The 24,068-nt window shown below is 40.7% G+C and overlaps 2 protein-coding genes across 3 annotated transcripts in view; one reads left to right on the top strand and one right to left on the bottom strand.

The window, feature by feature from the left end:
• LOC123508482 overlaps positions 1-24,068 on the top strand; it is a 124,026-nt gene that overhangs the window by 35,720 nt on the left and 64,238 nt on the right. Inside the window, exon 7 of the mRNA XM_045262243.1 lies at positions 21,614-21,744. Within this exon, the coding sequence (XP_045118178.1) occupies positions 21,614-21,744 (131 nt within the window). The remainder of the gene's footprint in view (positions 1-21,613; positions 21,745-24,068) is intronic.
• Positions 86-19,096, bottom strand: LOC123508079 (solute carrier family 10 member 6-like). Of its 2 annotated transcripts, none has more exons than XM_045261509.1 (7): positions 18,959-19,096; positions 3,338-3,517; positions 2,918-3,123; positions 2,551-2,758; positions 2,101-2,268; positions 1,672-1,767; positions 86-1,386 (listed from the first exon to the last, which is right to left on the bottom strand). In XM_045261509.1, exons 2-7 carry the CDS (start codon positions 3,515-3,517, stop codon positions 1,201-1,203), a joined length of 1,044 nt encoding a protein of 347 aa, XP_045117444.1. In that variant the 5' UTR covers positions 18,959-19,096; the 3' UTR covers positions 86-1,200. The 2 variants fall into 2 exon arrangements, with proteins under 2 accessions (XP_045117444.1, XP_045117446.1); XM_045261511.1 differs by lacking the exon at positions 18,959-19,096 and adding an exon at positions 18,886-18,906.

The following is a 24,068-nucleotide window of genomic DNA, read 5'->3' as shown; positions in this document are numbered from 1 at the left end:
CGACGTTTGGTGACGGAGGCCGCGGGTGGAAAGTGATTTTTTTTTTCTTTTTTACTAACTAGAGGAATATTTCTAAACGCACAGGGATTCAGGATAATTTTATTAGTGCATAATCTATGTATGAACGGATGCATAAATAAGCGTAGGGGGGAAGAGATGAGCAAAAATTATGAAGCTGAGAAGTACGTTTGTGGGAGAGGGAGGGAGGGGAGGAGGCGGATATGAAAAGACTATTTTAGGCTAACATGTATCAATAATATCGCCGTGATACATGCAGGGGGGATGTAAGGGAGTACAAATTATCTATGGAAGCAGTATTGAAGTATAAGCAAGCGTAGGAGTAGGTTGTGTACAGTCACAAATTCAAACCAACGCCACTAAACAAACATCCACGCACTATGCCATACAGTGTTGCCATACCTTTGGCTCTTTCATTACTATTTATTTATTTATTTATTTATCCATTTATTATCTTTTAGTAAATCTAACATTGACTGATCAGCCAGAAAAATTCCGCTTTCTGAAGTTTGAAATCCCAACTTTGGAACTTTTGTGTTTTTACTGTGAATACTGATAGTGTATATGACAAGGATGATATATATATATATATATATATATATATATATATATATATATATATATATATATAGAGAGAGAGAGAGAGAGAGAGAGAGAGAGAGAGAGAGAGAGAGAGAGAGAGAGAGAGAGAGAGAGAGAGAGAGAATAATATTAATTAATGAAACGTGTGACTCGGTGGATTTACAGTAGATAGGCGCACCAAATCTTGATGGTATGTCCATGAAGTAATTTATAAGGCAGATCGCGCGATAGTTCATGTGATCTTCCTCGGCTGTAACATCAAAGTGAGTGTCCTCATGGGTACTGATAGCAGCAATCAGGCACTATAATGCAAAACAGCAAGGTCTCTCTCTCTCTCTCTCTCTCTCTCTCTCTCTCTCTCTCTCTCTCTCTCTCTCTCTCTCTCTCTCTCTCTCTCTCTCTCTCTCTCTCTCTCTCTCTCTCTCTCTCTCTCTCTCTCTCTCTCTCTCTCTAATTTACATTAACAAAAAGTAACAGGAATATTTATCAGAGAGAAAGAAGCACACTGACTATAAAATCTCTCAATTCATATATCCCAACATGAACACGATTCAGCAGGTAAAGAGTTACTCTGCTGCTATCTTTGATCCGCTATCCATTTCATATCTTAAAAGTTTCTTTTTCGGCGGGTGTGGCAGGTTCCAACCGGGCTGTATGCATTGTTGGGTAGTCTTCGGCGTTCTTGGAGAATTTCTTGTATATCTGGTAGGCAGAGATACCCAACATGGCTTCAGAGGTCAAGAAGACACCGTACAGTGTGGGGAACAGTACAAGTTGACCCTTCAGCTGGTGAGAGAGAGAGAGAGAGAGAGAGAGAGAGAGAGAGAGAGAGAGAGAGAGAGAGAGAGAGAGAGAGAGAGAGAGAGAGAGAGAGAGAGAGAGAGAGAGAGAGAGAGAGAGAGAGAGAGAGAGAGAGATTAGATATGACAATATTTACAATGAAGGTCAGTCAAGCTGTGTATGTGTGTGTGAGAGAGAGAGAGAGAGAGAGAGAGATATTAGATATAACAATGTTTACAACGAGGGTCAAGCTGTGTGTCTGAAATGTGCAACTAATGGTAGTTTGTTTACCTCAATATCTGTAAAAGAGAGAAGGATGATGCTCATTGCAACAGGCATATTTTGAGAGCTGGTCTCTATGCCAACAGTGCGTGCAATCTTGTTGTTCTGAAACAGACATGTTATATAATAAAACCATGATCCAGTGAAAGAAAAGAGACGTGCATCCACGCCAGAGCTATAAGATATTTGAAACCGAAAAGCCAACGGAGAGAGAGAGAGAGAGAGAGAGAGAGAGAGAGAGAGAGAGAGAGAGAGAGAGAGAGAGAGAGAGAGAGAGAGAGAGAAAACTTATTCAATAACAAGTCATTCTATTATCTCTCTTCTGAATTTACCAGACAATATGCAATATATACTGAGCACTGAGCTATATAAAAGTGTACTACTGAAGTGGCGGTCTATGTATACAAGGCAAGCTCCACTGTGGTGTGGATTCCTTACCCGACAAGTCAATTTGGCCAAGAGGAAAGCGAATATGAATCCAATAGACGGAAGAAGTACTGCGGTTACATAGAGCAGTGGGCTAGCCATCACAAAGACTCTCCAGTATAAGATGATCCAGATGACGATGCCAGCGACCACACCAATCCACCCAATCAAACTCGACACCTGTCAAAGATAAGACACTGATTGTGGTTTGGAGAGAACCAAGCTAAGTACTATCTGGATACGTAGGATCATGGCAGGTCGCTCCAATTCCTTCATTCCGTGTACTAAAAGAGAAGTCCTTGTATTCCATTGAAGACAATCACGAGCTTTAGAAGTGACCACTTACCTGGACTAAGTATGTGATACACTTCATAGTTTACACCTATGTACTGCAGGATCAGCCTGAGTGAGGCTTCCTCTGAGAAATCCTAAATTCTGACCTACAGCAGGCGGTATACCTACCCGAGTGGTGATTTCCGCTGCCCGCTTGTGGAAGTACCTCACTGTCATGCCCACAATGACCGGTGTAGTGATGAAAACGAGAGATATCATGATGTTTGTGAAGGGAATGACGAACGAGTTGTCTCCTTGCCAGTAACTGCCATACAGCCAAAGGTTGAAGGGCATCCCTCCAAAGGCGAGCACAGACGAGCACACTGTCATCATAATGCTGTAACAGTAAAAAGAATAGCTGCACCCATGGAGTTGTTTAAGTGGCCAGTGACTCACATATGATATACTGCCTTACTCATGAAACGGATTGCTGAAGGGAGGAGCAACAGAGACAGAGGCACTTTTGACTGCGAATGGTCAAATTATTGCAACTCACCTGAGTGCCAGATCGCCGTCAACCCAAAAGGTAAAGAAATTAGAGAAGGATCCACCAGGGCAACAGGAAATGATAAGGACTCCCAGTGCCTCATACGGCTGCAACTTGAATAACAGACAGAGGCAGAAACCGATGGCAGGTAGTACTGCAAACTGTCCCAACATGCCGATCACCGCCCCAATTGGCCGCTTCGTGTGCATCCACAGCTGGAAAAGAGTAGCTCTACTTGAGTTGCAGCTATGACTTCCTCTCGAGGAACACCACACTCTTGAAGAAAGCAATATTGTCATGCACCAGGAATCTAATACTCGAGTCAATGACTATGTTTACCTTAACGAAAACTTGACTAGACATCCAACACAAATTACCGATTTGATCACCCTCTGGGTGACTGATCGAGCCACTAGGCCATCACCTTACCTCCGTAACGGATATAGCGGCGCCCATCCCCAGCATGAGGTTGATGGTGTTGGAGGTCATGATGATGGTGTTAACCAGGTCCAGAACTACACGCCATTGTGCCACTTCGATAACAGTGACGTTCTCAAACATAGAGGTTTCCAGGTTCATCCCTAGAGTGGTATTTTGGCCTAGCTCCATCTGAGGAAGTGATAGGAGAATGTCAGTTTGCATTATACCTATACCGTCATACATCATGTCTGTCAACACTGCCTTCTTAAATGGCTCACTGCCAAGATGTTCTCCTTCCTCTCTTTAATTAATTGCAACTAGCACGTGATACTGCTTAGCAGTATGCCAAAAACGGTATCACACAGGACGAATTTCTCCAGCATCCTGACCGGTTTTCCTGTTAAAATCAGCGACTGGAAATTTTGTCATACAGAGACTGGGCCTCGTCATTCTAACAACGCAGCTCACTTTACTTTGATTATTAAAAAGAAATAGATGTCATTATATACGACTATATTTTTAACGGTTTTATCTTTGATGATGGAACAAGGACGACATAATAAGTATTTTGCTCCGCTTGGCAACTAGTATAGCCCGTGTGATTGAGTCTCTACAGCCCGTGAGTGCCCTGCTGGCCATGATTACTCACTCCTGGATTGAGATGGCACACTGCTAGTAAGTCCGACAGTCAGCACCACGAGTACCAACCAAGTAACAGTCTGGATCCACTACAGCTCAATTAATTTGTGACAAGCTTTCACACTGAAGCAAAACTTTAACGCGGAACTCCACATGTCACATTGTTGATCTCGCCAACTGTATATTTCAAATAAGCGCCGTAAATTATTCTACACATCGCAGTGTATTCTACCAGCTGCATTGTCAAATAAGCGCCTTAAATAATTTCACACACCACACAATTAAATCGCAAGGACACTGGCACATTTACTTCGTTTTTTATAAGTACTCGTATAGTATGACAATATATTTTTTTCTAAGTACATATAGCTTGTAATACAACGGCCATTTGATTTCAATTACTCTCAACAAGTCCAACACAGCAATGTTCCATTGTTCCCGACAGCAGAAAACGAGCTACATGGCGTCAATTGCTGCTTAGTTTACCCAGCGGCCGCAAAAACAGGCAGAATGTTGGAAGAAATTTGCCGTGTGATGCCACCTTTATACCAAATACAATTTAACGTTCAGAAATGCAAAGTCATACGGAGCAGAAATCCACATGGTATACACACAAAGATCAGAGAGCGAAGAAATCCGAAGCAGTTAGATAGCATTCTTAGCCGGTTTATTTACATGTTTTAAGTGTTGTTTTATCTTGAGTTGCCAAACTATAGTCTGTTATTTTATTATTATTATTATTATCATTATTATTACTATTATTATTATTATTATTATTATTATTATTATTATTATTATCATTATCATCATTATCATTATTATTATTCATTGTTATAATGTTTGTGTGGTTCTAAGAGCGGCTTGAGATAGTTAGGTTATATATATTTATCCAAGAATTACAAAAAACTCTTTAGTTATATATAGTTATATCCATATTTGTATCAATGTAATATAACTACTACTATCACTACTTCAGTACTACTGCTATTACTACTACTACTACTACTACTACTAATAATAATAATAATAATAATAATAATAGTAGTAGTAGTAGTAGTAGTAGTAGTAGTAGTATAGTAAGTACCCGTATCTCAGAGGCATGTCACTTCTCTCAGGTGACAGCTCGCACCTCACTTCACCCGCACCAAGTGTTTCTCAGCAGTATTATTAAATTCCCCCTTCTTCCTGCCTCTCTCCCCATCCCTTGGTCGTTTGTGACATTAATTACTATATCTCCCCCATCTCCACGGGTGTGTCAAAGACATTTGGTGACGGGGCGGGATGGGGGAAGACTTCCATTCGTATATTTTTGGAAACAATATACTTATAGATTGCTTTCTATTTACTTTTTTCCAGATAATGCGTTTATGAAAGTAAATATATACTGAATGATGTATCCTTATAGATGTTACTTAAATAGATATGCTTGTAAAGTTTCTTGAGACGCAGGTGTCCTATTGTGATTGTACATGAACATCCCGTGGCGGTGTGACCCCTCTCTGCCGGTATGTCTTGGCAGTGAGAGAGAAAGAGAGAGGGAGATTACACCCTCGAGCATCTCCCTGCCCCGACACGTCCCTCTCTCTCTCTCTCTCTCTCTCTCTCTCTCTGTCTGTCTGTCTGTCTGTCTGTCTGTCTGTCTGTCTGTCTGTCTGTCTGTCTGTCTGTCTGTCTGTCTGTCTGTCTGTCTCTCTCTCTCTCTCTCTCTCTCTCTCTCTCTCTCTCTCTCTCTCTCTCTCTCTTTATGACAAATCAATGCCATCTTTCCCTTGTGGTGTCTTCACAGACAGACAGACAGACAGACAGACAGACAGAGATTCATTCACACACTCTCCCAGAGCTGCAAGGGGAGTGATAACTAAGTGGGCTTTTTTTTTTTTTTTTTGTTACCCTTGACCAGCCTTCCCCTCTGGCATAGAAAAAGAAAAATCCTTCGATGTTGTTATTGGTGTCAACGGACTGGTTAAAAACACTCCAGTTTGAAGGTGGCCATGTGGAGCTGTTTATCCAAGTTCGTGAAATTAACGTATTATGCTTTGTAGGCGAAATGACTTCATAGTGTGGAAGAAATGACTTCATATTGTGGGCAAAATGACTACATAGTGTGGGCGAATTAACTGTTTAATGTTTGCGAATTGACTTGTGGGCGAAATGTGGCAAATTAGTATGTGGGGAGCGAAATGACCTGTACTCGCTAGGGACATGTTTTCACGAGCACAAGGTGAGCCTCTTTCTCGAGTTTCCCTGATAGGAGGTGCTTTGTGTCCCACGTTTCATCCACTAGTAGCTAATATTGAAGTCAGAAGTCAGTTCCTTTGTACTCCTTTCGCAGCTCGACGCCTCCACCCAGCTGATCTGACGTCACATACACTGGTCAACAAGGAGAGAGAGAGAGAGAGAGAGAGAGAGAGAGAGAGAGAGAGAGAGAGAGAGAGAGAGAATAGATAATAAATGGAAAAAGTTGGATTAAAACAGGAAATAGAATGAAAAGTAGATAATAAATGGAAGTGGAAATAAAACAGCATAGAAAGGAGTAACAAAGGAATAACACAAGAGATAGAAAGATAAATGATAAGGAATACAGGAATAGGAGGAATTGGGAATGAAAATTTAATGAATAAGGAAATAGGAGGAAATTATGATAAAACAGCGGATAGAAAGAAAAATAGATTACGGACAAAGGAAGACGGTAACGGATAAGGGAATAGGAAATGTTAATGAAGATGATAGCACATAAGGGAATAGAGAACAGGGAATCCTCTTCCTTTTTCCATTATCCATTTTCCTTTCTATCCGCTGTTTTATTATCATTTCCTCCTATTTCTTTATTCATTATTGTTTTCATTCCCATTTCTTCCTATTCCTCAATTCGTTATCCATTTTCTTTGTCTCTTGTTCTATTCCTCTCTATACTGTTTTATTTTCATATCCTCCATTAGTTAACCATTTTTTTCTGTCTCCTGTTTTAATTCCACTTCTTCCATTTATTATCTCTCTTTTCTCTCTCCCTTGTTGACAAATGGCGTGGTTTTATGTATGTGACGTCAAATTAGCTGGGTGGAACTGCAAAGGGAGAGCCGGAAAACGAGGAGAGCAGGCTGGACGTGTATATTAGGACATTGCCCTGCTCCAAAAATAATAATACCAAAAGAAAATATCGGGAAACAACCGGTACAGCGGCATATCGAAGAGAAAATACCGGTACAACGGTATACCGAAATAGTTCTGATGCTGGTAATACCGAAAACACCGAAGCTGAAATACCGGTATTTCGATATACCTACTTCGGTGTACTTCCCTACCGCCATCGCATCACCTCAGGCTTGACCAGTACCATCACGGACGCCTTTGAGCAGTGTTTTCCCCTCGCATGGTGGTACCTCCTCTTCTTTCCATACTTAAGCCCCCTTGCCAAGATAGCAGACCTGCTGTTTCCCCTGACAGTCGACTTTCGTCCCAACGCCGAGGCAACATCGGAGACAGGCGAAGACAGGCTCTCCAGAAGAGTCTGTAGGAAATGCGCCGATGGAAATATTCGTGTCACTCTACGACTCCTAACGACTTCAGATGCATTGCTCCTAGCCAAGAGGTCGTTAATGCCCTCCACACGAAACATCACCCTGTCATCCTGGATGACACTTTCCCGGTATCTATTTCCTGACCTAGACTAATTACTTCATCGCCAGGATCATGTCTGAGCACGCGAGGGAAGTATTCTTTCCAGTAGGTACCATTCTCACCGCCATGAAGAAGAAGGACAGTGATGTGCAGTTCATTTACTGAAGACTAGCGTTCAAACACATCTCCGCCTTGTCTCCTGAACTTCAACCAGTTCAATTGGGTGCCGGAGCGTGGATGGGCTTTGAGGCGGCTGTGCACGCTATATGTGCACAACTACACTGACGTACATGGTGGAACCCCCAGCACGACCATCAACAAGCTGGACCTCACCAACACCTTCAACATCGTCAGCTATCAAAAATTCTCCGCGAAATTATCCAACGCTTCCCTGCCACTGCGCCACTGGTGCCACAAGCCTACTTCCTGTCTTCATCTCTCAATTTTGGTCCGAATTGTCTCTAGTCATGCCGTGCCGTGCAACAAGACGTCCCTCTCGATCCGATTTTATTCGTCCTTGCAGTGAACCCTGTCATACAGACCTTTGACTCTCCTCCTCAATCTATGATACCTTTTTTTATACAAGAGGGGAAGGGGCCAAAGGCAACAAGAAATAAAAAAAAAAAAGGCTCACTTGATTGTCAGTTCCCTTAAAGATTAATAGAATTAACCAAAAGTCTGGGACAAATGTCTCTTAAAAGAAGTCAAGTCGTAGGGAGACAGAAATACAGAAGCAGGCAAGGAGTTCCAGAGTTTACCAGAGAAAGGTATGAATGATTTGAGAGTACTGGTTAACTCTTGCATTTGAGAGTTGGACATGATAGGGGTGAGAGGAAGAAAAATGCCTTGCGCAGCGAGACCGCACAAGGCTTTCTTCTTCCTCTCACGTGGATGATAGCACCCTCGGTGGCCCCATAGAAACAGTCGCAGCTGACATAAACAGTCTCTTCCCATCCCTTTGAGAATTTGTCTCGAAATCAACCCTTGTAAGTTAGATGACCCACCTCAATGTCGATGATGGATCTAGATTAACCAACGGAGGAAAGAGAGTGCTAACAGACAACAACGTCACACGTACCGTCATCAGTGCAGCTCTCCTCTCCAACGGCATTTCTCACATTAGCATCGATGCACACAACACCTTCCGCTACGAGAAATTCCTTAGACTCGCCCACTCTACACTCCTCTCACACCTCATCATCATGGGTGCCCGTGTGGCATGAAGAAGTGTCCCACCATGACGAAATGGGTTAGTTCCCAAGATATCGTACCGCACGCCGGCAGAACGCACGCCGAGCCTGCAGGGAGAGGATCTCCTCATCCAGTACAATTCCAATGGGGAAAACGCTCCGACAATCATGATTTTCCCAAAAACTTAACATAGTTTAGTATATCATTCAGTATACCTATTTTGAGAAAGTATACGTCTCTGGCAGTCGAAATTTACTAAAATATATGTATGAGGATCTCTTAGTAGTAAAAGAAGTAATTTATAAAGTGGTCGCCGACCGTGACGGGCGTTCATATCCTTGCTGGTCTCTACTCTGACCGCTGTGCTCGGTGAGGTGTATGACTACGGTGCATTTGCTACCACTTGTCAAATAACCAGTGCTGGTGACAAACAGCAGCTGGCTGCTTTATAGCGTCATTTTTTTTTTTTTTTTACTTAATTAGGAATTATATTTGCTTACATTAAGAATAAAGCAGCAGCAAAACGTTAAATGGTGTGATGATAATTATTTGAATTTAAATGTAAAAAAGACAAAGGAAATGTTAATTGATTTTCGTAAGAGGGAGAGGTGTACTCAAAATCTTGTAATTAAAGAGGAACAGGTAGAAATTGTACACGATTATGAATATTTAGGGGTGCAAATTGATGATAAAATAACTGGTGATGTAAACACAAAGAAGGTGTATGGCAAATGTATGCAGAGAATTAACTTTCTAAGAATTTTAAGAAATCTAAAATTTGAAAATACTATTCTTGCTATGTTCTATAAGTCTGTTATTGAGTCAACTCTATGTTTTGGTTTAACAACGCTGTATGGGTGCTTCACTGTAAAAAAGAAGAAACTCAAAAAGGTTGTGAGAATTGTTGATAAATTGGGTGTAAAGGTAACAACACTAGATGACCTATATTCTAGAAATGTATTGTGTACAACTAGGAAAATAATGAACGACAATACCCATCCTCTCAATGATAACTACGTGTTCTTAAGATCTGGAAAAAGATTGGGTTTGTCTTCACAGAAAACATCTAGATATAAAAATTCATTTGTACCAGTTAGCATTAAATTGTATAATTATGTCCATGCAAAAAGGTAAAGTTATTGCTTCCATTGTGATTTCGATTCTGATGCATGATAAATTTACAGCATGGTGTTTTTAAAATAGTGTAGTGTATATAGTTTTAGTCTTGGACCTTGCCTTGTCACAGATATTTTATTGTGTGTTGTACTGTATGTGGGTTGTAACTGTAACTTTGAATGATCTGGATCCACAAAGAGTTTCAATTTGTATGTATCATTACAAATTGACCAAACAAAGTATTTATTATTATTATATTATTATTATTATTATTATTATTATTATTATTATTATTATTATTATTATTATTATTATAAAGGCAACGTTAATGATGGAAATGTTATTAAGAGTTAGGTATGTAGAATTGATATTAGCATGAATGATAAAGGGTTTAGTATAGTTGATTCTTTTAAATGTTATTATCAGTATTGCTCACCTTGGTGTTGCTGCTATGCTCTTTATTATCTATCGTTACTACTACTACTACTACTACTACTACAGTTATTATTATTATCATTATTATTATTATTAATATCATTATTATTATTATTAATATCATTATTATTATTATTATTATTATTATTATTATTATTATTATTATTATTATTATTATTATTATTATTATTATTATTATTATTATTATTATTATTATTATTATTATTATTATTATTATTATTATCATCATTATTGTTGTTGGTGTTGGTGTTGGTGATGGTGGTGTTGGTGTTCGCGTTTTTGGTGTGGGTGTTGGGCGCAACTAAAGCGTCCACGTCGCTCCGTGGAGCGAATGATTCGTGCATCTGGCAGGGCAGGTCTTTACTTCCCGTCTCGTCATAGTGGGACACTTCTTCATGCCACACCCGCATACAACCCCACGGTTACAAAAAAAAAAGGTCATTGCCAACATTGAGATCACCAAGATACTAACAGATAGGAAATTGGAAGCCTTGATGGTCTCTTTTTCCTATCCAGGTATGCAGCAGCTCCCAGAACAACATACTTGCTGAGACCTGCACCTGTCTATGCTGCTGAAGATTCTTTGAGAATCATTGATGAACAAGTTTGTTTGGGGGGGGGTTCCAGTCACCCTATATAGTTTTACTATATAGGGTGGAATCAAAAGCTTTTCGTCTCATCAACTCTCCTCCTCCGACTAACTTTCTCCAGCCTCTTTCTCACTGCCGAAATGTTGCATCTCTTTCTATCTTTTATCACTATTTTCATGCTAACTGTTCTACTGATCTTGCTAACTGCATGTCTCCCCTCCTCCTGCGGCCTCGCTGCACAAGGCTTTCTTCTTCCTCTCATTTCTGTTCTGTCCAACTCTGTAATGCAAGAGTTAACCAGTACTCTCAATCATTCATATATTTCACTGGTAAACTCTAGAACTCCCTCCCTGCATCTGTATTTTCGACTTCCTACGACTTGTCTTCTTTTAAGAGGGAGGTATCGAGACATTTGCTCCCTAATTTTGACTGACGCTTTTCCACTTTTTAGAGAGCCAGCACTCAAGTGGGCATTTTTCTTTAATCTTTCTTTTTTTTTTTGCCCTTGGCTGGCCCTCTTCCCTACATAAAAAAAAGTACGATAAGCAACATCGCAATGCTACAATGTGCACCTCACTGACGTCTCCTGGACACAGGCTTCCTTACCTCTGCTTCAGGAGTCAGACACCTGACGGACGTGACGCTGTCTGCCTATATCACCTCTATGGAAGAATTGCATAGCATGTCTGTACCAACAACCACAGCCCCAATGACAACAGACTATTTTGCTTGACTTCTGCCATGGAGACATTTACTGGCAAACAATATCCTGTCCTCAACCCTTATCATCCTTTCACTTAATAGACTCTAGACGAGGCAGCATCCAAGTACCACCACCTTGACAACCTGCTAGCGCACGCCAGCCAATTCGACAGAAAGCATCTCCTTGCTGCCTCTGCGCTGCACAGTGTGGACTTGGCTTTCAACCATCCCAATGAATGAATGCCTTGTCCTCCTCTTGTCCAACGAAGCGATCTGCTTGGGCATTACATTAAGGCTGGGCATCCACATCCAGCAACCTCATAGCTGCAGCTGCGGAGCTATGATTAATGTCTAAGACCACCATAGCCTCTCCCAGCCATGAAATTTAAGCCACCTTTGTAGCCATGCATCCCTTAACTCCCCTGTTCCACTGGAGTGCTGACTGTTGTGTGATCCTTTCGTGCACGTGAAGTTGGCTTGGTCGCCGGTGGTCGTCAGGAGGAGGCAGGAATATCTTCCTGAAGGCAGTAGAGTAGTGGATAGGAAGCGAAGAGTACCATAATTTGGCTACCATTTTCAACATGCTGAAAACTTTGCAGTCGCCATCAAACTGGGTCGCGATAGGGAGGCATGAGTGGCGAACAAAGGAGTTTCAAAGGGCGTACAATAACTGGTAAGATCGTGAAGAAGAGACAATTTGTTCGTCATTTTTTAATTTTTTTTTATTGGCGTCTCTTGTGCCTCCTCTGGGCGACCACTACGCTGCCTGTAGTACGCAAGTACAAGGACTACCACCACCCTTGTGAGACCAATGTGCAACCTCAGGATAGGCCATAACTTAATGCTTGTATATTTCTTTGATTGCTCAACAGACTTCTAGAACAAACTTGCTGATAGTGTTACACGCTACTCGATACCGATACTGGAGGGTAGAGTGCTTATCTCCAGTTGCAAGATATATAAGGGATCAATGCCAACCTAAAACCTAGTTCCAGACTTAATCTAAAAATTGGTATTTGTTTTCGTGATTCTGGGCCCAACCTGTTGTAATAATTTGTCAAACACTGCAGGCTTCATTTGCAGATAGTTGTAGAATGATTTTTCTTCCAGCCTTAATTCTTGCATGAGTTGAGTGTAGTTACCTAATTTTAATCTTCTTTGTTGTATGAGGCATAGGCGGACGCACCACTATTTCTTTCTTCTTTCGGCGATCTGCATCCTTCCAATAATGGCAGCCTTGGCAATCTGATGTAAGAGAATGGCATGGTGGCATAACAGGAGAACAGCATGGCACAGGACTTCGTTGTTCATGGTAGCGGCGTGACCCTCTCTATAAGCAGGTGCGAGATGCAAATGATGGCTGTCACCAGATTCTCCTCTTTTGACAGAACGCCAAAGGGTATGCTTCAGCTGTCGTCTTGATCGCCAAAGCAACGTTCGGGAGGTCTGAGGAGCGTACAAAGGAAGCTCAGTGGACTGCAACGTCGCCTGAAATACGCTCAAAGGAGGCGCAGTGGAGGACAACTGATCGCTGCAAAGCGCGTAGATTGACCATGAACTGCTGCAAGGATTCTTACGTCACCCTAGGGTTGCAGCGAGGACGTCATGGTTGCTCACGGAACACCAGAAATTGACAGAGAGATGAGAACTGTGATCAGGGATACATACTCATCCTGGAGTAAAGTATCAAGTGGAGTGCCGCAGGGGTCAGTGTTAGCCCCCATTATGTTCCAGGTATATGTAAACGACGTACAGTGTGCAGTGACCAGCTATATAGATTTATTTGCTGATGATGCAAAATTTTTAAAAATAATTAAGACCCGAGAAGACTGCTACTACAGGAAGATATAGACAAAATTTATGAGTGGCGTAAGAAATGGAAGTTAGAATTCAATGCCAAGAAATGCCATGTAATGGAATTAGGAAAGAGTAAGAAAAGACCAGTATGGAACTATTTGATGGGAGAGGAATAAATAATGAATAATAAAGAAGAAAAAGATCTGGGAGGGGGTTATACAAGAAACACTGAGCCACAAAAAATACATAAATAAAATATTTGGAACAACGTATAAAATGTTGGCTAATATTAAAGTGGCATTTCGCTACCTGAACAAGGATATGGTGAAAAAAATGATTACGAGTATGATACATCCACAGTTGGAATATGCAGCAGTGGTGTGGTCGCCAAGCTCGAAAAAGGATATAAGAAAATTAGAAGGGATCCAGAAGATAGCTACAAATATGGTGCCGGAAATAAAAGACCTAACATATGAAGAAAGGCTGAAGGAAATGGGACTGCCAACCTTACAAGATAGGGGAGAAAGAAGGGACCTAATAAGAATGTTAAATATTTAATGGCATTGAAAGGATAGACAAGCAAGACCTGATGCTGGTGGCAGATGAAGCTGGAAGGACAAGAGGACATGCAAAGATCAGGAAGAGGCAGTGTGTGAAGGATATTGGAAAATACAGTTTTCCACATAGAACGGTGGAAAAATGGATTGTATTGAGTGATGAAGTTGTTACAGCACATAATGTGTTTTAAAGAAAAATTATATAAGTGGAGATATGGAGTCAGGACACTATGATCCCCGCTCGAACCCTGTACAATACAACTAGGTAAATACAACTAGGTAAATACACACACACACACACACACACACACACACACACACACACACACACACACACACACACACACACACACACACACACACACACACACACACACACACACACACACACACACTTTGAAAAAAAATGAAGAGAGGACAGAAGAGGAGAAGAAAGAGTTTTTCTGGAGAATCTTGGATATGAGACTGAGGAAGTGGTTCATAACCCAGAAAAGTACAGTAAGAAAGGACTAAAGAAACTTACGTATGAGCGGAATGTAATGTATTCCAACATAAATGGAGTGATATCGGGGATTTTAGAACTCAACGATTACTTGAGGGACAAGAACCCAGATATTGTGGGTCTTACTGAAACAAAACTGAGAGAGGAGAAGACCTGATGATGGTTGGAGAAGGAAATATAATGTTTGGAAAAGAAATAGAGTAGGTAAGATGGGAGGAGGAGTGATGTTGCTGGTTAAAAAGATATAAAGGTGGATCAAGTGAAAGAAGGTATGGGAAAGGCAGAAGTGCTAAAGATCAGAGCAGAAACTAATGAAGGAAAAAGAGGCACTACATAGTGGTGTACGTACCACCTAAGACAAATGCATGGTCAGTACAGGAATATGAAGAAATGATAAGTGATACAGGAACATGTCTGGAAGAAATGTTGGGTGGCTGTGAACGAACTATAATGATGGGAGATTTTAATTGTAAAGAGGTGTGTTGGGAGGACTGGTCAATGGAAGGATCAGAGACAACATGGGAAATACACTATTGACACTGGCAATGGAAAATGTGTTAACTCAGTGGGTCAAAGAAGATACTAGGTTTGGAGGAGAGGGAGCATCGTCAAGACTGGACTTGGTCTTTAGTACAGAGCCAATGGTCATTGAGGAGATGAGGGTGGAGTGCCCTTTAGCAAAGAGTGATCATGCAGTTTTGGAGTTCAAGGTGATAGATGAAGAGAAATCTAGAAGAAATGAAGAATATAAAGTGGGAAGATGGAATTATGCCAAGACAGATTTTGGAAACCTAAAGAAATTCTTTCAAGAGACAAATTGGATGAAATTCAAGAGTGCTAAGGAGCAAATGAAAAGTGGAAGGAATTTATAAAAATATACAAAGAAGGTGAGAAAAATTTGTACCAATAAGACAACATAGAGAAGTTGGAAAGCAGGACTGGTTTAACGATAGATGTGAAAAGGCTAGAACAAGAAAAGAGGATGCATGGAAGAGGTGGAGAAGGAAAAGACGGATTAAGCAGTGGGAAAGTTACAAAAGAGCAAGAAATGAATATGTGTTGATTAGAAGAGAAGAAAGAAAGAAACAAGAAAAGGATATAATTGATAAATGTAAAGACCAACCAAGGCTTTTTACAGACATGTGAACAACAACATCAAAAATAGAGAAAGTATTGAAAGTTTAGAAGTAAATGGAGTATGCAGTGAGGATCCCAGGAAATGGCAGAGGCTATGAATGGATGCTTTCGGAAGGTATTCACAAAGGAGACTGCTTTTGACAAACCACTGGTAATGGAACAGAAAGGGATTATGAAGGAGTTTCAAGTAACTGTGGAGGAGATCAAGAATATGATGGGGAGTTTAGAAGTGAGAAAAGCTGTGGGACCTGATGGGGTATCAGGATGGATTTTAAGAGAATGCAGGAGCAACTGGCAGAAAAAGTTTGTGAAGTAATTGATGCCTCATTAAGGGAAGGTGTAGTGCCCCAAGACTGGAAAAGAGCTAACATTGTCCCAATTTATAAATCAGGTAACAAGAGAGACCCATTGAACTATAGACCAGTGTCACTTACAAGTGTGGTAGCTAAGATGTGTGAGAGGGTGGTGAAGAATAGATGGACAGACTTCTTGGAGAAAAATGACATACTTTGTGAGTGTCAATTTGGTTTTAGAAAAGGGCGTTCATGCACGACAAACCTGATATGTTACTATTCGAGGGTGATAGATGTAATACAGGAAAGAGATGGTTGGGCTGATGGAATATATCTGGATTTAAAAAAGGCCTTTGATAAGGTACCACACCGGAGACTGATCTGGAAACTTGAAATGGTAGGAGGAGTGCATGGCAGTTTACTAAAATGGATGGAAGACTTTTGGTAGGAAGAGAAATGAGAACAATAATTAAGGACAGACCATCAGAATGGGGCTTGGTGGAGAGTGGAGTTCCACAGGGATCAGTGTTGGCACCAGTAATGTTTGCGGTCTACATAAATGACATGGTGGATGGGGTGTCCAGTTATGTGAGCCTATTTGCAGACGATGCAAAATTGTTAAGAAAAGTGAGATGTGACAAAGATTGCGAACTACTCCAGGAAGACTTGGACAGAATATGGAAATGGAGCTGTACATGGCAAATGGAGTTCAACACGACAAAATGCAAGAAATTAGAGTTTGGCAAGAGTGAAAGAAGAATCAGGAGTATGTACAAGATAGGAAATGAAGACATAAAACCAGTCATGAAGAAAAAGACCTTGGGGTGACAATTACCAATGACCTATCGCCAGAGAGACATATAAACAAAATAATTGGAGAAGTATTGAACTTATTGAGGAACATAAGAGTGGCGTTCGTATATTTAGATGAAGAAATGATGAAGAAAATAATTACTGCAATGATAAGACCAAGGCTTGAATATGCAACAATACAGTGGGCTCCGAACTTAAAGAAACACATAAGGAAACTAGAGAAAGTACAGAGGGCTGCAACAAAAATGGTGCCTGACTTAAGAGATTTGACTTATGAAGACAGACTGAACAGAATGCAACTTCCGACCCTGGAAAACAGAAGAGAAAGGGGAGACCTGATAGCAATATACAGAGTGATGATTGGCATGGAAAAATGGATAGGGAAGATCTGTGTATGTGGAATGAAAGAATGTCGAGAGGGCATGGGAAAAAACTAAAATGGCCACTTATAGGAGAGATGTGAAAAAATATAGCTTCCCTCATAGAAGGGTGGAAGCATGGAATAGTTTAGACGTGGAAGTGGTCAACGCAAGGAATATTCATGATTTTAAGAAAAAGCTGGACATTAGTAGATATGGAGACGGGACAGTACGAGCATAGCTCTTTTCCCGTATGTTACAATTAGGTAAATACAATTAGGTAAATACACACACACACACACACACACACACACACACACACACACACACACACACACACACACACACACACACACACACACACATTTTCCCATTCTTGATGGGAAACTAATAAATGTGAAAGTTTGTTTGGAGGCCAGGAAACCAGGCCTGTCGACATTAGAAAATGTTTCCTGGAGGCCTTTATTTCTGGCTTGTTGGATCTAGATGCAATCCTTGGATACGTTCACTTCCATTATTCATAGTAAATTCATTTCTCCCTGTTTCGTAATGGAGAACGTAATTTTTCATTCAGTCATGAGAGCACCACTTATTATCACAGTGTATCAACCATTTCTTATTGTTAGCCAGTCAGTACAATGGATTTCCACCTACATATGGTTATAACAGATCTTAATCAAGAATACAGTGCATAGAGCTTAGAAATAAAAGCTGATATAACATTTGCTTGAATTTGTGAAATATTGGGCAGATCTAGATTAATATCCACAAAGAACCAAAAAAAGAATTACGGTAAGTGCTATCAGAAACATTTTAAATTTGGCGCTCTATTTGGTGCTATGTGGAAATTTTGCCAGTTACAATTATTAAAGTTTAGTGTTGTATGTTAATACTCTTCTATCATACTTTAATATAATAAGACTAGTTGCTGCTTATTATAGGAAGGTAAAGAAAACGTGTAGATTTCGTGGATGAATATGTAGTGCGCCTCGTCACGAGGGTATGTAGGCAAGGAGGGCAGTGTTCGAACGGCGCTGGTGTCCTGTTGCCTTACTTAGCTTTGATTTTTGCTGAATAAGATTGTAACACTGCCAATGGGTTCCTCTGTGTACGGGTATAGGGCTGATGTCTGCTAAGAGATGCCTAAGAAGTCGAGGATCCCGCTCATAAGGATTATAGGAATTGAATATGTGATCTTGGTAAATTTACCACTTGTGTTTATAAGAAAATAATATCAAAGAAACGAGTTACACATGTCAATTGATCAGTGTCGAAGATTAAACTCCAGATAGACTTGGGGAGTTTCAATTACACCTGAAGCATAATATGAGTAAGCAAGGTTTCCCATAATTACACTGCCTTGCCTTGCACTTTCTAGGTCGTTGCAATTTCTTTTCATGTTCTTGTGGATATTTAATTAGGTCTGCTAGGTTGGAGACGGGGTGCACACAGGATTACGTACGCTTCAAATATGGAGCTTTAAAAGACGATTAGACAAATATATGGAGTTGGAATGATAGATGGAAAGAGGAAGGTACTGTACATTCATGTAGGGATTGCAGTTTCTCTCTCTCTCTCTCTCTCTCTCTCTCTCTCTCTCTCTCTCTCTCTCTCTCTCTCTCTCTCTCTCTCTCTCTCTCTCTATATATATATATATATATATATATATATATATATATATATATATATATATATATATATATATATATATATATATATATATATATGAAGTGATAGTTGATGTAGGTAGGCATATTCTATAAAGTGACTCCCATGTGCAGGCGTACTGATTTTTTGCAGCTTCCCTTATTCTCTTGTGTTCTCTCTTTTCTTGCTTGTTTTACCTTGCAGTCTTCTTACCTTGAATTATCCCTCAAAAACACTTGAATATCCGTCGGTGAGTTGGTAAAGTATAGTAAATTATCTTTCTTTAAAACATCTGCAGTCAAACTTGTCACTGTCCGCGTTGGGGCAGAAGAGCCGGTACTCCCATGATGATCAGAGCTGAAACCTTATCAACTTACCAGTCTCGAGAGATAATGCTTATTCATTTGAGGTGCCTGCTTTCATTCATATGATTATATGTAAGTTCAAATAATTAACTCTGCTTTAGATTGTTTGCTAGGGTATGTTTTGGTTCACGTGTAATTCGAGACAATCGGTGCACAATATAGACGGAGGTAATTGGTGTCTTTATTGCAAGTAATCCAAATAATACATAATAGTCGTTGTTACGCTTATCATTGATGAACATCCATATAATCAGATGCTTACGACATAACATCAAGAAGCCCTCTTCTCTTTTTCTCCTTGAATTAGGCGTATCTTGTCTCCTTCTCTAGCTATCTTACGTAATTCTTTTATCATGAATTATTTAATATACGTCTCCATATAACAGTACTTTTCGGAAAATTCTGTATTGTTATTCTTCCTTGATGTCTTTCTTATCAATTTTTGTTTCATAGCTACATTTAAGGAAATATATGCACACACACACACACACACACACACACACACACACACACACACACACACTTACTATCGAGAGGGCCGGGTTCGAGTCCCGGCGCGGCGAGGCAAATGGGCAAGCCTCTTAATGTGTGGCCCCTGTTCACCTAGCAGTAAATAGGTACGGGATGTATCTCGAGGGGTTGTGGCCTCGCTTTCTCGGTGTGTGGGGTGTGTTGTGGTCTCAGTCCTACCCGAAGATCGGTCTATGAGCTCTGAGCTCGCTCCGTAATGGGAAGACTGGCTGGGTGACCAGTAGGAGACCGAGGTGAATTACACACACACACACACACACACACACACACACACACACACACACACACACACACACACACCCGGTAGCTCAGTAGTTAGAGCGCTGGCTTCACAAGCCAGAGGACCGGGGTTCGATTCCCCGGCCGGATGGAGATATTTGGGTGTGTCTCCTTTCACGTGTAGCCCCTGTTCACCTAGCAGTGAGTAGGTAAGGGATGTAAATCGAGGAGTTGTGACCTTGTTGTCCCGGTGTGTGGTGTGTGCCTGGTCTCAGGCCTATCCGAAGATCGGAAATAATGAGCTCTGAGCTCGTTCCGTAGGGTAACGTCTGGCTGTCTCGTCAGAGACTGCAGCAGATCAAACAGTGAAACACACACACACACACACACTTCATGCTTGTTAATGAATGTTTTAATCATAACATTTCTGGCATAGCATCTATCATGAATTATATCATTTCATCTTTAAATGACGGAAACGCTTTGGCCCTAGTTTCCGCAACGGTTACACTGGCTGCCATCCCCATCATACGTAGAGGTAATGGTGTTGGCTGTTATGATGGCAGTGTTAATGTTAAAACCACACGCCATTCTACCTGACTTTATCAGATAGTGAGGTGTCTATGTCAATATGTAATGCATGATTATCTCTACATATAATATGGCTGTATTTTGTGGACGGTTATGTCACACTTTTGATCAACTCCAAGCTCCTTTCTACTGACATTAGTACTTTGAGATCTTAAGATACTTCTTGGAAACTTTTTGTCTTAAATCGAAAATCTTTCCTAATTTCACGCTTTATCCTCGTCCTACATTTTAAGGTTTAAAAAGTCATATTCCTCTTAACCATAAACTCTTCCTTCTTGAGAGTTGATAATCTAATCTTGATTACTGTCTAGCAAGCATTGGAGTAGTCGTGGATAACTTCAAATCAGAGCGCGGAGCCGCCTTTGTGGTGGCCAAAACAGACTACTTGCTTGATGTTTTTTGCTTGATGGATGACTTTTGACAAATTTTCTTTTATCATCTACAAATTCAACTTAAAGAAAGAATAAAAAAAAAACAATACCTGCTCCCGATAAAGGTTCTCTCGGAGCCCCTTTCTCCTCACATTGCTTAGGAAGCTGAAAACTCGAATTTAAACGATGTCATACTCTAGTAATGACATACTTTTAAAACGAGTGGTATCATGCAGAATCGTTCAAAACAGTAAAGTTAATAGTTGATGAATTATACTTTCTTTCTACTTACTCTTATGCATATTTTTAAGGAAAAAAAGTGAATCTCGTGTGTGTGTGCGTGTGCGTCTGCGAGTGTGTGTGTGTGTGTGTGTGTGTGTGTGTGTGTGTGTGTGTGTGTGTGTGTGTGTGTGTGTGCGTGTGTGTGCGTGTGCGTGTGCGTGTATGTGTATGTGTATGTGTATGTGTATGTGTATGTGTGTGTGTGTGTGTGTGTGTGTGTGTGTGTGCCATACTCTAGTAATGACATAATTCTAATATGTAGAATCGTTCAAAACAGTAAAGTTAAAAGTTGATTAGTTATACTTTCTTTCTACTTATTCTTAATGCATATTTTTCAAGAAAGAAAAACAAAGTGAATCGCTCGCTCGCGCACGCGCGCGCGTGTGTGTGTGTGTGTGTGTGTGTGTGTGTGTGTGTGTGTGTGTGTGTGTGTGTGTGTGTGTGTGTGTGTGTGTGTGTGTGTGTGTGTGTGTCCCTCCAACGCTAAATATTTTCAGGGTGTTACACAGACGTGGTGGCACGACTGGCAGCTGTGCAGGAGAGAGGTGGCGAGGGTGTGGTACATCCTAAGGTCACCACCCTACGGCAGGAGATGGAGAGGGCAAGGCAGCGTGAAGATCCAGGAGACACAGAATTTAAGGTGGGGCAAATCCTCTCTCTCTCTCTCTCTCTCTCTCTCTCTCTCTCTCTCTATATATATATATATATATATATATATATATATATATATATATATATATATATAGTAATGTATATCTCTGAGAGAGAGAGTGTTACGTAATTGCTATACCAAGAAGAATCAACCTTCAACCCAACTTTCATCTGATACACAGTTTATTTATCCTTCGTTTGAATGTACATGTATATGCATATCTCTACATCTACATCCACATGTATATTTACATGTGTACGTAACCTTGTTTATACGTTTGTCCCAAAGACAGCTTCCCACCTCTCACCTAAATCCACCAAAGCTGGAAAACTGTATTATCTAATTTGTATGTATGATTTACCGTCTAAATCTTCGTTCCACGGTATGCCACGACTATTACAACTCTTTTTAGGTCACATATATGGTAGGCAGCCTCGTAACATGGACATGAGACGGAAAATAAGGAGCGTAACTCGGGCGTTCCCATGTACCTACTCGTATTTTCAATGGGCGGCTATCTGGTAATGTTTTGGCTATAATTGGTATAGGGAAAGGCAGTGGACCAATAGCGCGTTGGCTTCATTTTTGTGATGTTATGCCGCCTTCTGTTATTCAACCTCCTTGTTTACCACACAGTATACATATAGCAGTGTATAATGTGAATGCGCCTTCATAATTAAAGATTGTTCCGGTTTGCATGTAGAAAATTTTAAAGATAAAAATGTCACTAATATCTTTTATTTTTTATAAGGAACTTTATATATTGTGTGTTCCCTAATATCTAAGAAGGCCTACCGCACATTACCTACAGTTTCGTAAGTACATAACCTATAGCAATGTACATACTTATGAAAATAATTAAGAAAAGGAGTTTGGAAATTGTAATTTCCTTTCCTTCATGAACAAGTGACATGTTTGCGTGCATGAAGGGTGAGCTTCTGCTTGTAAGCTGCTTCGCCCGATCAGTTCTCCTATTCGGTTCACGTATGGGACTAGTGACACTATAGTCACAAATATTATATCATTGTATTTCCTCCTGGGATGGGCAGCTGCCTGTGACTGACTCACCCTCCTGTCGACCGTTCACGCAGGATTGCTAAACCTAATGCTGACTCACCGGTACTTTTGGAAAATATTTATTCTGGTAACTATTACTCTGTAATAAGTTTGTAGTATAAGATATTTTCCTAACGATATGGCATGTCGCATCAGACAAAGATGCGTATAAGATGCACAATTATGAGTCTATGAGACTGACATAGACTATAGTATATGTGATACCTGAGGAGGAAGGCGTCTCGTCACGTGTTTTACACTCAATTCTGATGGGGGATAGTGAATAGTACCGAAATCGGCGCATACTTATTTGAATAATAAATTTAACGATGAATAATCAAATCGATATTAATGATTCTGTACCAGGGAAAGTGCTTATAAAAGGGACATGATGAACCTTGCTATCAGTGGCAACCCTCATTACAGCCAACACTACGAACGCAAAAAGGGAGAGCGGGACGTAACATGACAGAGTTGATTTATTCAGTGACATATAAAGGAAAATTTATATTTTATTTTGTAAGAAGTGCCCAATTTCTACATATAGCAATATTTTATTAATCTTTTTATTTTCACCGTACATTTTTTAATAAAGAATTCTTGGCATATGTCAATATCATGAGTGATCATGGTCACACGGGATGAGAGCCAATTGACATGCTTTATTCAAACTCCTTCCTCAGCCGGACCGAACAATCCCAACTTATTTGAGGCTCTTGAACCCGCATTCCTGCCGCATGCCCATAGCGCGGGCACTACCATAGTATAGATATCCTGTCACTTACCTCTCAGCTGGCGTGGTTGGAGATGCTAGCAGTCGTCAGACCTTAGCCAGATATATACTTTTGCCAATTTAGCAAAAGAACTCTCTCCAACCCCGCCCTCTCTCTCACTTGATATTTCATTTACAGCATCATAATCATGATGGTGGTGGTTGGATTCTATCCAAGTGAGGAGTGAATGCCTTCTACCTCCCATAGCTCAGTCCCCTTCTGTTTCTGCTGTCTTTGTCTCCCTTTCTGTCCTTTCTTGGGCAGCCAGGGTTTTTACCTTCAGGGATATCAGTGTCCCTGACCAAGGCTGACCTAACTGGTTGAGGTGGGGCTTGCAACCCCTCCATGTAAAAAAGTCCACATCCGCTACCAGAGTTGGAGGTAGAGGTCGGACTCTAGGCGCGGGCAAGCCTCTTGCCACGACCCCAATCTAGTTTTGCTAGGGGATCCGACCATGCAAACCACTCGGGTGCCAAGGCACTA

Source organism: Portunus trituberculatus, chromosome 24 (genome assembly GCF_017591435.1).
Source record: "Portunus trituberculatus isolate SZX2019 chromosome 24, ASM1759143v1, whole genome shotgun sequence".
Lineage (NCBI taxonomy): Eukaryota > Metazoa > Arthropoda > Malacostraca > Decapoda > Portunidae > Portunus > Portunus trituberculatus.
Note: the sequence above shows the minus strand (reverse complement) of the source record. Positions and strands in the feature narration are given on the sequence as shown.